The 15,105-nt window shown below is 36.2% G+C and overlaps 1 protein-coding gene across 11 annotated transcripts in view; it reads right to left on the bottom strand.

Moving 5' to 3' along the window:
• Positions 1-15,105, bottom strand: part of PDE1C (phosphodiesterase 1C) — a 516,106-nt gene that overhangs the window by 46,501 nt on the left and 454,500 nt on the right. Inside the window, exon 18 of one of the 11 annotated variants that reach the window (XM_058724667.1) lies at positions 6,702-6,760. The exons of the other annotated variants lie outside the window; for them this stretch is intronic. Within the exon in view, the coding sequence (XP_058580650.1) occupies positions 6,717-6,760 (44 nt within the window). The 3' untranslated portion in view covers positions 6,702-6,716. Of the gene's footprint in view, positions 1-6,701; positions 6,761-15,105 lie in introns of those variants that run through there. 11 annotated transcript variants of the gene reach the window in all.

The raw sequence follows: 15,105 nt of genomic DNA, 5'->3' as shown, positions 1-15,105 counted from the left end.
ACAAAAAAACAAAAAAGGAGAAGTATCAATTAAACATTTCCATACTAGTCATTGCTGTCTCCTTTGTAGTACAGTTTGTTCTGTTCATAAAGGGAAACTCTCAGTGGAGAATTTTAAACACTGGTTACACTCAAAATCTTACTGGTTACTTTAAACTTGACTATCAAACATTTGGTTCCCTCAATATGGATCTAAGATACTTTATTTTTGACCAAGATGACAGGGACTGCCTTGTTTGGCCAATATGCTTCAGGGGTCAGTGGGACTGAAAGGAGTCAGATTCACTGAATCCCAGCCATTTCCATACCAAAAGCAATGTTCCCCTCTCAGAATTTTTGCCCTACCCTAGAACCTTCCCAGAAAAGATTCAAAACAAGATGGGTCCCAGCTGAAATCATTGTGCAGATGGGCAAATCAACTGACTTCTCTACTGGGCCCAGAATGAGGTGGTGGAGGAAGAAGACAAAGATGGAAACAGGACTAAATTAATGGAAACAGACAATGCTGGACTTTTTTTTTTTTTTTTTCATTTGGCATACCCTACCCCTATGCAACCTCACTGGGCTTGAAAGGAAACTCTAAAAAGCAAGCAGACAAACCAAAACCATTATGTTATTGCTTCCCCTAAGTGGTGCATGGTCTGCCAGCCACCATGCCTTATAGTTAGACAGGGTTCTCTCCTGTGCAGGACTCCAGGTGGGAGAGGAGTACAGTGGCTTAGGCTTTATGGATAACACCATCACCTACAGAAATGTCAGGAGTCAATAGTGGGTAAGGAACATTTCCTATTCAACTTTAAAGACTGAGATACTCTCCTAAATAAGACTTGGTTGAAATTAGACAGCAAACTAGTCGAGAAATAGGAGAGCCCTATCTGATCTATTGTAATTACTATCAACTCTCCATTTTCCAGGGGCTGTTGATCTAGCACTGCTGTTATTCCTCTTTCTTCATTCTGGTCCATTGTATGTTTACCTTCCATTAGCACCTTCACTTATTTGGGAGAAATACTTCTGGCCAATCAGTTTACTCTGATACTAGCTAGCACTGTCAGTGAGGGAAGTTGCCAGTTGCCTCTCTGCAACCTGCCAGTGAAGGAAAGGGGTGAAAAAAAAAAGCTGAAATAAGGGCTGAAAATTTCCCCCTTGATTCTAATTATCTATGCACAATTTGTTCTGTGTGGAAGTTGCAAGACAGGACCCCTCCTTAGGGCTCTGGCCCTGCCATTATCAGTTTGGGGTCATATGTATTGAGACTCCTTTTAGACAGTCATCATAGCACTAACCATCTTAGGAGATGTCCCCAGGTCCTTAAATACAAAACCAAATTTTATAATGATGATATAAGTTTGAGTTTTTAATGAATGATCAATTGCTTGGAAGAATGCTAGGGACAGACAGCTGGGGACTAGGACACCTGTTATACCCAGTGAGCCTCAATTAACCAACAGGGAAGTGATGCACATCTTATTTCATGCAGCCTGGGTTAGCAGTGGCCAGATGTCCAGTCTGCTGGGTTCCAGAGATGGAAAGAAGTCCATCTAGGGTCTAAGTGGAACCCACAGGCCTTTGACAGAAGACCTTTCTCCTTTTCTGTTCATTGCTTATGAATGAGATGAGAAGTGGCTGGCTGTAAATCTCCATCCTCCCCTCCACAGTCTTTATTTACCCCTCCCCTCCACAGGGATGGAGGGGAGGGGTAAATAAAGGAAATGTGGGTTTAAGCTGCACCTGTGTTCATTAAGTACAGCCAACAGTAAAAGAAAAAGAGACATATGCTCTGTAGCTGGGTCTGTGACCTGAATGACTGCCATAGCCTTCCTGAACACATGCTCTCTCTAAAGTAGTTTCTGTTTATGAATCTTTTAGGGAACTTACTGTAAGGTGCTTCATATCATAGCTATCTGCCAGAAGATGTTCTACCCAGACGATAGACTCCTTGATGGCAGAGAATACATCATTTATCTTTGTAACTCTTTTTGCATATAGTACAATGCCCGACATATAGCACATGCTCAACCAATTATTGTGGTTTTTTTTAAATTTTTTTAAGTTTATTTATTTTGAGAGAGAGCATGATCAGGGGAGGGGGAAGGAGAGAGAGAAAAAGAATCCCAAGCAGGCCTACGCTATCAGTGCAGAGCCCAATGTGAAGCTCGAACTCAAGAACTGTGAGATCACGACCTGAGCTGAAATCAAGAGTTGGACACTTAACCGACTGAGCCACCCAGGCACCCCAAAAAATTATCATTTTTTAATTGAAAGTGAATTAAATAAGCATCAGGTGGGTGGAATAGATGCAGAAGCATAGTGATGAGTAAGATTCTCCACCTTTTTGGAAATCTGGACTTTCATAGCATGAAGTAAAAACTAAAAAGGAAATCATAAATCCGTTTATTTTATACTTTATTCAATAGCAAGGTGTGATATGTCAAAAATGTATATTTCCTGGGGTGCCTGAGTGGCTCTGTCAGTTAAGCATCTGACTCTTGATTTTGGCTCAAGTCACAACCTCACGGTTCATGAGATTGAGCTCCACTTTGGGCTCTGCGCTGACAGTGTGTGGCCTGCTTGGGATTCTCTGTTTCTCTTTCTCTCTACTCCTTCCCTGCTCTCTCTCTCTCTCAAAATAATAAACATTTTTTAAATATTTTAAAAAATATTTAAAAAAAATATTTCCTTTGAAGAAATTGCCCCATTATGTAGACTCATCTCCCAGAGAAGGGACACCTGCTGTGTGGGCAGCTTTGACATGGTCTGGAAATCAGGCTTGCTCCTCACTCACTCCACACTTTCTCCCCTGAAATTTGAGTGCCTTATATTTGCTTTGTTGTGGTTTGGTTTTGTGTCTTTGTTTTCAATTTAAACTAAAATTGGATAAGCATTTTAAGCTAAAATTGGGTACGACTACAGAGTATTATGAAAATAAGGTCCTGGAGACAAGATGTAAGTGACCACTCTGTATTTAACTGAGATAAAGGATTATTTTTTGTTAAAGGGTCTTTGAATTCCATTGATTACAAATCTATGTTGGCTTTTTGGAAGCCATGAAAAGCAGTTAAACTCACCCACCTTTTAATGATTGATAAACTGAAATGGAAAATATCTTCACCTAACTTGGGATGATTCAAGAAAATATCTAAGTAAGTGCCATCCGTCCACCCACCCCTTAACCAAAGACTTTTCTTATGTCTCACAAAAGAGTAGCCATGGAGGCTCTGAATCCTGAAGACATGCTGTATGAACTCATAGAAACATACTTACTCTACAGAAATTAATAACAAAGAATGTTTCAGCAACTTCATTTGGAGAAAAAGGAGCTGGAAATGGAAAACAGTGTGGTCCTGTTTATTCCACCCTTCCCACGCTACTCCTCCTACAGGTAAGTGGAGATGCTGTATGAAGCCACTTGTTTTAAAGATAATTGTTTTAAGAAGAGGCTTAAATTTCGATGTAACATGGTTCGACTCTAAAAATATGTTTATCTGTCATAATGTTTATTCCTAGATCATCTATGAGGCAGCCCTCACAGGAATCTGGCACCAGGCTTGAAAAACAACTGTAAACACTTTTCTTTTTCATTTTTCTTGGGTTTGATTTTTTCCAGCCTGATTCAACTATCATCCAAGCTTAATGAAATAAGCTGAGTTGGCTGAGAAGAGAGTTGGGATTCAAACCACATTTTCAGGTTCCAGAAACTCTACCATAGCTGCCTCCCTATGGAGTCGACTTTCTACAAAAATGACAAAATGATACAGTAAGCAATGGAAAGAACAAGGGTGGTAAAACATAACCCAATTTTAAATGTCTAGTAGAATTTCTGTGGGGCTTATAAGTGGGTCCTGGTTTTGTTTTGTTTTTTAATAATGAAGAAATGCTAAAAACCAACCAACCAAACAAACAAACAAACAAACATTATTTTATTTTATTTTATTTATTTATTTATTTTTTTATTTATTATTTTTGGGACAGAGAGAGACAAAGCATGAACGGGGGAGGGGCAGAGAGAGAGGGAGACACAGAATCGGAAACAGGCTCCAGGCTCCGAGCCATCAGCCCAGAGCCTGACGCGGGGCTCGAACTCACAGACCGCGAGATCGTGACCTGGCTGAAGTCGGACGCTTAACCGACTGCGCCACCCAGGCGCCCCGAACAAACATTATTTTAAATACAGCTGTTAGAATTTATCCAGGCACAGATTTCACTGTTTTAGGTCATAAGTGTTATTTTAAATGGTTATCACTAAATATCCAAAAGTATATATTACCTGCTTTCTCCTTGCCCCAAATGATAAGTGATAGGATTATAGTATGATTGTTCTAAGTTAATTTCACTGCATATAGTACTAATGCTATAGCCCTGCTAAGACAGATGGGTAGATGGATGGACGACGGATGGATGGATGGATGGATGGATGCATGGAGAGATAAACAGACAAGAGTAAGTGTGTAAGTAAATTTATAGGACTATAACTTCCTGAAACCCTGCCTATACCTACATGATGATCTGTCAAAATTTACTCATTTGATCTAAATACACAGAATACGTACAAAAGATGGTGGTTCTTAGCTCTAACACTTGCCCAATTTTTTTTCTTTCTTTTTGATCCATGGCATCTGTGCTATAAACTGAGAACAATGATGGTATTAAATTTTTATTCTGTAACTTTTCTGCTTTCTTTCCCACTCCATACAGCATGGTCTTTCTTTCCAAACTTAAAATTTGTGAATAACTCGCTCTCTTCTGTACCACACTGCCCAAGGTATTTTACTGCAGTTACTCTCTGTATTAAGAACTTAGTAGTTTAACATCTAAGGGAACAATGAAAACATTCAATTCTTCAACTGCTACAGAGCCTGGCCCACTCTGAAGAGGTAAGTAAACGTCAGGCACCAGCAGCCCCGACCACTCTTTGGTGCAGGTGAGGGTAGAGTTGTCTGTACACAAGAGTTTTGTTTCTGATCAGTCTTTGAATCTGCTATTTTTGAAGCCAAAAGAGACCAGAGACTGACCACAGAGACCAAGAAGGTCCTTCACAGAAAGTTAAATGAGGCTGGAATTTTATACCTGAAACATTATGACTGTTTTATGTTTTTCTCAATTTTATTAGTTTAGGAAAAGGAATATAAGTTTCAAAATAAGTGAAAGAAAAGTATTTTTTCTCAAGCTTTCACTATGGTTCCAGAATATAAGATAAAAATAGCATGTATTATAGAGGGCTAATTCTTACGAAGATACAGATGTCATAACTTGAAGATTGGTGCCCTTCTGTGGAGAATGTTAAGAATAAACACAAAGAGGAAGCTTCAATACTTGGTTGATATTGCTTTTTTAATGGTTCTCCTAGAATGTGTGTGTCTAGAAAAGAAGTGGCATTAACAATGTAGACACTTGCTAGCTCCTGGCATTATTTCAAAGGAAGCTGTTATTTTAAAGAATTTTTATAATGTTAATAGAGTTTCTTTAGACAAATGCATTGTTACTTGTGTTTCTCTAATCTGTGTAGAATCTGACAGAATCTAATTTTTCTAGGGGGAAAACAGATAAATATTTATTTCATGAGTACTATGAAGTTATTTTTAAATCCTAAACATCAGTATTAAGGGAAAAGATTACATTTTCCACAGTTCCAAAATTATAATCCTTTCTGTCAAAATGGATTCCTTTAAAAATACAATGGTACATTAAGAGTGTAACGAAATGTCTAGAAGATAGAGTGAAACGATGAAAGCTTATATACCAGTAGTTCCAAGGGGAAAGTTGTTTAAAAAGATTAATTTTGTCATTACCAAAGAGTACATAATATACTTTCATTTGACATTTCTAGTATGTGGCTATTTGGTAAGAAACTGGAATCTAAATGGCTATGTAAAAAAAAAAAAAGCATGAATTGACTTCAGAAGTTTTCTTTAGTATAACACAACTTAATTATTTTAAACCCACCAATTTTACATCACAATATTTGGATAATATCGCATATATACACAACATACATATATTGTATATACATATATTTACAAAATTTTATGTATCTTATATGTATATACATATATATATTTCACTTGCTGTTTTGATACTACAAATGTGAATTTTAAAAGCACAAAAATGTATAGGAGTAGTAGCATGTCACCTGTTCTTTTATAATCTACCATGAGGATATCTATTATACACTGCTCCTTAAAAAGCATAAAGATGGGGCGCCTGGGTGGCTCAGTCGGTTAAGCGTCCGACTTCAGCTCAGGTCACGATCTCGCGATCCGTGATTCGAGCCCCGCGTCGGGCTCTGGGTTGATGGCTCAGAGCCTGGAGCCTGCTTCCGATTCTGTGTCTCCCTCTCTCTCTGGCCCTCCCCCGTTCATGCTCTGTCTCTCTCTGTCTCAAAAATAAATAAACGTTAAAAAAAAAATTAAAAAAAAAAAAGCATAAAGATGTTCACTAAACCCAAAAGTATATAAAAATACATTGGTTTGAAATAGATGGGTGTAACCAAAAGAGCTAACTGTTCTGATTCACTGTGATTCATTGATCCTAGGACCATTTGTAAGTAAAAGGCTTTGTATTTCCATGTTCTCAAGAGTGTAAGTCTATAGCGAAAAGCAGCAGATACATTTTTGAAGCCCACCCCATTTGGCCACTTCCTACCCACATATCCTGGATTGGTTAATAATTTTCACCAAAATCCATCCAAAAAACAATTATTTTGGGTTTCAGCATTGCTTAACTCACAGTAACTCTTGTTGGGTCAACCGACAGCACAGCTTCTAAAATTAACATGAAAATAACACTTAAGCATATCAACCAAAATGTTTAAACAACAAGGGGTGCCTGGGTGGCTCAGTGGGTTAAGCACTGGACTTCAGCTCCGGTCATGATCTCACGGTTTGAGTTCAAGCCCTATATCGGGTGAGCCCCACCTCTCTCTCTCTCCTCTCTCTTTTCTTCTCTGCCCCTCATGTGATTCTCTCACTCTTCCTCTTTGCCCATCACTCACTTATGCCCTCTCTCTCAAAAAAAAAAAATGTTTAATCAACAAAACCCTTTAAATCTAACTAGTGAGATTTTATCCAGATGTGTGAGAATAACAGGCATCTAAAAAATAATATTCCAATCTCTCCTCCATTTACCAACTTTCTGTAGTTTTCCTTTGACAGGGACATTGGAGTGCAGCGTCTAGACACGGGTTATCACACTACTTGAGAAAATAAGAATGTAAAATGTTTTGAAAAACAAATATTTCACGGCCCTTCTTGCTAAACCATACCATTTACTTATTATTCATGCTCCACATGTTAATACGTACACGTAAATTTGTTACGTAAATGGGTCACAGGAGTTTTCATGGACAAATGGCTAAGGGAAATGGGATATTAATCAGAACATGTGTTGTTATGATGACTTATCTTGACTGGGACCCAGGGCACTCCAGATGTTTGGTCCCTGTACACTTATGGAAAATAACTCACAAGGATGCTGTATTTTCACATTGAAGGAAATTTCTTTATTAAAGAAACAGGCCTACTTTTTGTCAATACATAAAAGGCTACAGTGCAGTCTCTTCCCAGAACTAAGAAAAAAAAATGTTATCCTCTGAGAAGGAAAAAAGTAAAAAAAAAAAAAAGGGTTGGGATTAACTATTTGTAGAAACTACCTTAAGGCAGCAGCGGTTGACCTCAGTGGCATGATCAACAGCAAGGTGTACTGCAAATCATTCATTCCTAAAAGCAGTTAAATACTGCAGTTCTACAGGTTTTGTTTTTCAAGCAAATCAGAAAGGATTCAAGTTTATGGTTTTGGTAGCACTATCTTGAACGTGAGAGAAAAGGACAGGGTAAGGTAATAGCTAATGTTACTGGAACTGTTCACCATCTTGGCCTTTTTTTATCCATCACAGTTCATGATCTGAGCATAACTCTGGATATGTGTAAAGTTTATGAAAATGTGGTAGGCTATTGTGGGGAATAAAAAACAATGAGAAAGAAAAAGAGACATCTGCCTTAAAAACAAAGAAGTTTCCTCAATATTAGACGAATGGAGAAAGAAAATGTGGCATGCATATATATATATATATATATATATATATATATATATATACATACTTTACACATATCAAGAGGTATGCTCAGATCATGAAGTACTCCTGTGCTTCTTGTGTTAAGCATCTGACTCTAAATTTCAACTCAGGTCATGATCTTGCAGTTCGTAAGTTCAAGCCCCACAATGGGGCTGACTCTTCTCTTTCTCTGTCAGAGTTAAATAAGAACTTCAAAAAAAAAAAAAAAAAAAGATAGCTCTTACATACAGAACAAAATTAATGAAAATCCAGAAAGCAGATTTTACTTCAAGAATTCTATGTCAAGAATTTTCAAGATTCCATAGTCTCTTCTATTACTCAATTGTCTTATTTGTAGCTTCTGCAATACAAATTGGGATAGAAGTTGAACTAAGATGGCCATTAAGACCACTGCCCTCCAAGAATTGTGAACCCATTAGAATTCTGAATAAAATTATATTAACAAGCTGCTTAGAAACAAAGCAATCTGTCAAAAATTGAGGGAAATATTAAATGAATACAAATGCCTGTAAAGTCCCCCATGGCTAGCATATATGGGATTGATTCAAATATGAGTGTACTGAAGATAAGTAAATGTGTTCAATTGTTTCTAAAGCTCTGCATGGGCCAAGGCACAGCAAGCATCAGCTACAAGTGATAATAAGATGCCCTGTGAGAAGAAAAGCATAGATGGGAACAATGAGGCAATAAAATGAGGCACTGACCACAAGCTACAGTTTCTTTATCCTGGGTTATTAAGACAACTTAACAACCACTGTCCTGAGTAGTGTGGGAAAAAATATTTGAACAAAGAATGAAGTGAGCATGATTCCCTGAGATGAGAATACTGAGGTCCAGGTATCTATGCAGATTCTAAAACTGGCCTCAACAAATGCATGCTTCCTGAATAATGATATATGTGTCAGTGTGTTTTTGCTTCTCAAATTTCTTAATATGAACTTAAGTCAAAAACTATCCCTGTTGTAAAGACAGACATGTGTCTCACTTCTCCATGCACCCTGCTGTTTGTCTGTTTCCTCCCTAGATTTACAGAGAAGGGCACACCTCCAGGGCTGTACAGGCCCCATCTATCTCTCACTACCAACTCCACTGCAAAGCACATCCCATCCTTAAGGCAACTAACAAAAAAATTCCAATTTTAGCTAAAAGATAAGAACATCAAGTGCAACTCAAGTGTATAGGTTCAGACTCTAGCCTTCCTCTGATTTATTAATAATTTGCCTCTATTATAATAGAACAAAACACAACTAACAAAGTCAAAGTCATGCGTTCCATTTATTTACCCACTTCCAAACTACTTTGATAGGATCAGCTAGATAGAAAACAGGAAAAACACATGCATTTCTTCAGTTGACTCTTGTGAGCCCAGCAGCAAGTCAAGGTCATGAGACACCAGACTTGTGAAGAATCAAATCACAGGCAAATTGCTTTAATGTACACAACAAACTTTTTAATCACAAGTAGTGGTTCTACAAAAACAAACAGGAATATTGGCTCTATTGCCTTTTATATTTTCTGCACTGAGATCATAAAGAGAATATGAACAACCTAAGAAATATGCAAAGAACATGGCTATAAGGCAATGAGCTGACAAAGTTGTGTCCTGACCGGCAAAGTGAAGTAGAGAGCTAAGAAATTATTAGGTGAATATAATATACAAGTGTAAAACCATCTCCCGACATATAAGTTTTGTTTGTTTCCTATCAATATGGTTTTTAATTTGGTTTTTAATTTACATTTCCTACTGGTGTCTATGATCTCCTAATGTACTTATTTGCTAGATGTACATCTCTTCTTGTGAAATGTTTAGATCTTTTGCATGTTTTTCATTAAGTTATTTATTTTCTTATTATTGAACTTTGAAGTTTCTTTATATATTTTGGTACAACTCCCTTTAACACATATAGGCTTTGCAAATATTCTTCCTCCGTCTGTGGGCCATCTTTTCATTCTCTTAATAGAGGCTTCTGAAGAGCAGAAGTTTTTAATTTTGATAAAGTATAATTTATCAATTTGTTCTTTTATGGTTTGTACTTTTGTTGTCAAACCAGGAAATCTTCGCCTAACCTGAGATCACAAAGAGTTTCTCCTGTTTTTTTAACCATAAGTTTTACAGTTTTATATTTTAAATTTGGGCTTATGATCTATTTTAAATTAATGTTTGCATATGATGTGAAATATAGGAGATAAATACTTTGCATATGAATATATAATTGTTCCATCACCATTTGTTAATGACTACCTTTCTCCATGGAGAAATAATAAGTTGTCCATATACATGTGGATCTATTTCTGGACTCTCTAGTCTATTCTATTCACGCATTTGTCTATCTTGATGCTAATACTATGCTACCTTAATTACTATAGCTTTATTGTAAGTCTTGAAACAAGGTCTACCTTTTTAGTCCTTCAGCGTTTCCCTTCTTTTTCCAAGTTGCTTTGTCTACTTTGGCTGCTTTGCATTTTCCATGTAAATTTTAGAATTGGCTTGTCAATTTCTACCAAACAAACAAACAAACAAACAAAAACCTGCTAGGACTTTAATTGGGATTGCATTAATCTGTAAACAATTTGGAGAGGACTTACATTTCCACTATCTCTAGAAAACCCCCCAGTATTTGGAACTAAAGAGTACACATCTAAATAGCTCTTAGATAAATGTAGAAATCAGAATGGAAATTATAAAGTATTTAGAACTAAATGTGAATACAAATGCAACATGTGAAACTTTTTGGCATACTACTAAAGTGGTACTTGAAGAGAAATTTATAGCACTTAATGCCTACGTTACAGAAAAAAAAAAAAAAGATCTCAAATCAGCGACATTAATTTCCACCTTAAGAAACTAGAAAATAAGGCAAACTCAACCCAAAAGTAAGCAGAAGAAAAAAATAATAAAGATAAGAAATCAATGAAATAAAAACAGAATAACAATGGGGAATATTAATGACAATAATTAGTAAAACTTATCCTCTAGCCAGACTGGTCTGGGAAAAAAGAGAAAAATAAACAAATTACCAATATAAAAAAAAATAGATTATGTCATTACATATTCCACAAATATTAAAAAAGATAATAAAATAACATAAATACACCTATTTAATTTCACTATGACCTGTAAACATACTTTGCATGACTTGGATCCTTTTCAATTTATTCGGACTTGTTTTATAACTCACAGTCTGGTCTATATTGATAAATGTTCTGTGTTCACTTGAAAAGAATGTGTATTCGCTATTGTTGGGTGTTCTATGGATGCCAATTAGGTAAAGTTTGTTGGTAGTGTTGCTCAAATATCCCTTTCCTTGCTGATTCTATATCTATTTATTCTATCAATAATTGAGAGAGGAATAATAATGTCTCTAAATAAAATTATAGATTAAAATTTTTTTGCAGTTCATTTTATGTATTTTAGTGCATAAGTATAAAGGATTATAATATCCTCTTGATAAATGGACAACTTTATCATGCAATGAACTTCTTGATCTCTGATGATAATGTTTGCAAGAAATCTACTTTGTCAGGGGCACCCAGGTGGCTCAGTGGGTTGAGTGTCCGACTTCGGCCCAGGTCATGATCTTGCAGTTTGTGAGTTCAAGCCCCACATCGGGCTTGCTTCTGTCAACATATCAGTGCAGAGCCTGCTTCAGATCTTCTGCTCCCCTCTCTCTGCCCCTCTCCTGCTTGCACTCTCTTAAAAATAAATTTTTTAGGGGGTGCCTGGGTGGCTCAGTCAGTTAAGCATCCGACTTCAGCTCAGGTCATGATCTTACGGTTCAGGAGTTCAAGCCCCGCGTCGGGCTCTGTGCTGACAGCTCAGAGCCCGGAGCCTGCTTCAGATTCTGTGCCTCCCTGTCTCTCTGCTCCTTCCCCACTCATGCCCTCTCTCTGTCTCTCAAAAATAAATAAACATTAAAATTTTTTTAAATAATTTTTTTAAATCTGTTTTGTAAGATATTAATGCAGCCATTCAATTTTTTTTAATTTTACTTATTTATTTTTTTTAGTGTTAGCTTGGTATACCAATTTCCATCCTTTTACCTTTGGGATATTTTGTCTTTTTTATATAAAGACAGAATATAATTGGGTCTTAGAATCTGAAAATCTCTGCCTTTTTACTGGGGTGCATAGGCCATTCACATTTAATGTCATACCTGATATCAGCTTAGTTTTAAGTCTATGATCTTGCTATTTGTTTTCTATTCATTTCATATGTTCTTTGTTCCCTTCTTACAGTTTTTTTTTTACCTTCTCCTGGATTAAATATTTTTATGATTCTATTTTATCTCTTTTGTTGGCTTACTATCTATATGTCTTTGTTTTGTTATTTTAATTGCTTTACAGTTTATAGTATGTCTTTTAATTTATCTCAATCTACCTTCAAATGATATTACATCACTTTATGTATATTAGAACTTCACAATGGTATAGTATAGTATAATAGTATACTTCCATTTCTCCCTTCCCAGCTTTTTATGCTACTGTTGTCATACATTTCATTTGTATATGTTACATATCAAAGGTGTTATTATTATTTGATTATTTTTTTCAAATAGTCAATGATCTTTAAGAGCTTGAAATGATATGAAAAAATCTTGTATATTTATCCATCTAGTTACCATTTTTTGTGTGCCTCATTCTTTCGTTCAGGCTCATATTTGTAACTGACATAGTTATCCTACTGCCTCTCATTAACATTCCTTATAGTGTGGGTCTACTGGTGAATTCTTTCAGCTTTTATACATGAAAGGTATTTTTGCTGGTTTTAGAATTCTTAGTTGAATTCTTTTTTTCTGTCAGCATGTTAAAGACATTGCTCCACTGTCTTCTCACTTGCATTGTTTCCGATAAGAAATCTATAGTTATTCTTACCATTGTTCAATTGTACATGAGTTTTTTATTCCGCTACCTGTTTTTTTTTTTTTTAATTTTCTCTTCATTACTGCTTTTGAATAATTTGATTATGACATGTTTTGGTGTAATTTTCTTCATATTTTCTTGTGCTTGGGCTTTACCAAGCTTCTTGAGTCTGTGGATTTATAGTTTTCATCATTTGGCAAAATTTTGGCCATTACTTCACCAAATATTTTTCTTCCCTCCTTTCTCTATTCTTTATGTTAGGGACTCCAGTTACACATATATTAGGCTGTTGAAGATGTCCTACAATTCACTGATGCTCTTTACAATTTTTTTACTGTCTCATTTTGGATAGTTTTTCACTAGTCTTTTCTTCTGCAATGTCTAATCTCATGCATTGTATTTATTACTAATCTCATCCAATGTTATTTGGCCAATACCATCCAGTGTGTTTTCCACCTCATACATTGTAGTGTTCATCTCTAGAAGTTTGATTTTGCCTTCTTTATATCTCCCATGTCTCTAGTCAACTTCCATACATATGGGCTATAGTTATAAGAACAGCTTTAATGTTCTTGTCTGCTATTGTAACTTGTTTCAGTTCTGGGTTGGTTCCAATTGTTTCTGTCTCTCTCATATTTTCTTGCTTCTTTGCATGCCTAATAATTTTTTATTGGATATTGGACATTGTGGATTTTACCTTTTGGGTACTGTATATTTTTATATTCCTATATATTTCCATAAACTTTACTCTGGGATGCAGTAATTTGAAAACACTTTGATTCTTTTATGTCTTATTTTCAAGGCTTGTTAGGTGAGACCAAATCATCATTTAGCCTACAGCTAATTACTCCCCTACTAATAAAACAAGACAATTAGGAGTATTCTACTCAAATCCCTTTAAATTATGAGATATTCAAGGCTGGCTAGTGGGAATGGGCACTTTTCCTGCATTATATGAAGTATGAACATCAGGACCATTCCCTCTAATCCTTAAGTTGAATGGTTCTTTCCTGATCTCAGGTACCTTCCTATCTTTATTGGTCAATCAGTACCTTGATGTATACTGTTTAGATCTCTGGAGCTCTATATCTCTACAGCTCTCTCCTCTCTGGTACTTTATCTTGTTAACTTTAGCCACCATGGCTCTCCCTGGATCCTTTATTCAACTCTTCAACTCAAGGAATCCATCACATCTGCCAGGGTTCCCCCTCCTTATTCTGCCTGGAAACCCTCTCAGGAGTAAGTTGGAACAATCATAGGGTTTATTTCATTTGTTTCCTATTTCTTGGAGATCACTGTTCTTCATTTCTTGATGTCCAGTGTCATGAAAACATATTCTTCCATAGAAGTTGTCTTTTATTATTATTATTATTATTATTATTATTATTATTATTATTATTTCAGGTGAAAGGGTAAATCTAATTATTAGTCCTCTTTGGCAGAAGCAGAGGTCCATAGATAGTCTTTGTCTACACTTCTCACTCTACACAATTGATTTTTAAATTTCATGAACACCTTTAAACATTCCAATTTCTAGAACATTCAGTGAAGGAGAAATTCCTGCTGAACTCCTTTTCTGGAATTTGGCAAAAAAACCCTGTAGGGCCCAATTATAATCAATCTTTTGAGAGACACAAATGGTGGCTATCTCTTATATCTCTGTTAATGTAATCAGACAAAGTTAAGGGCAAGTTCATATTTCTGGGCAACTATAAAAAACTATGGCAGGCCCAAGAGGCTATGCTGTTGCAAACATGACTAAAAACACACTGAAAATCATTCATTCATTTGCATCCTACTCTTCTAGTGACCCTGTTTAGGCCCTGAGAGAATCTTGGCTCAGAGGCCCAGATCTTTTTATGTTAGCACATTTCTCCCTTAGGGTAAACAAGGTATTTTCAAAGAACATTCATTCTTTGAAGTCAGTTTGAAAATTAGTGCTGCAGGATTCTAAATAGTACCTCAGCAGCCTGACAGAGATAATGTACAACTGCAATGTGTTCACTATGCCAGGATGTAATTTACTCTTTCAGCACGCACCCCTTCCTTCTGTGTGTGCCTCAGCTCAAAGCATTTGGGATTAACCAACTGTGGTCCAGTTTTCATCAGGTTTCTTTCTGAATGCGTACAATGTTGAAACTTCAAACCACAGTGGGTTTGATCATACTGGGCACT

The sequence above is a fragment of the Neofelis nebulosa genome, chromosome 4 (genome assembly GCF_028018385.1).
Source record: "Neofelis nebulosa isolate mNeoNeb1 chromosome 4, mNeoNeb1.pri, whole genome shotgun sequence".
Lineage (NCBI taxonomy): Eukaryota > Metazoa > Chordata > Mammalia > Carnivora > Felidae > Neofelis > Neofelis nebulosa.
Note: the sequence above shows the minus strand (reverse complement) of the source record. Positions and strands in the feature narration are given on the sequence as shown.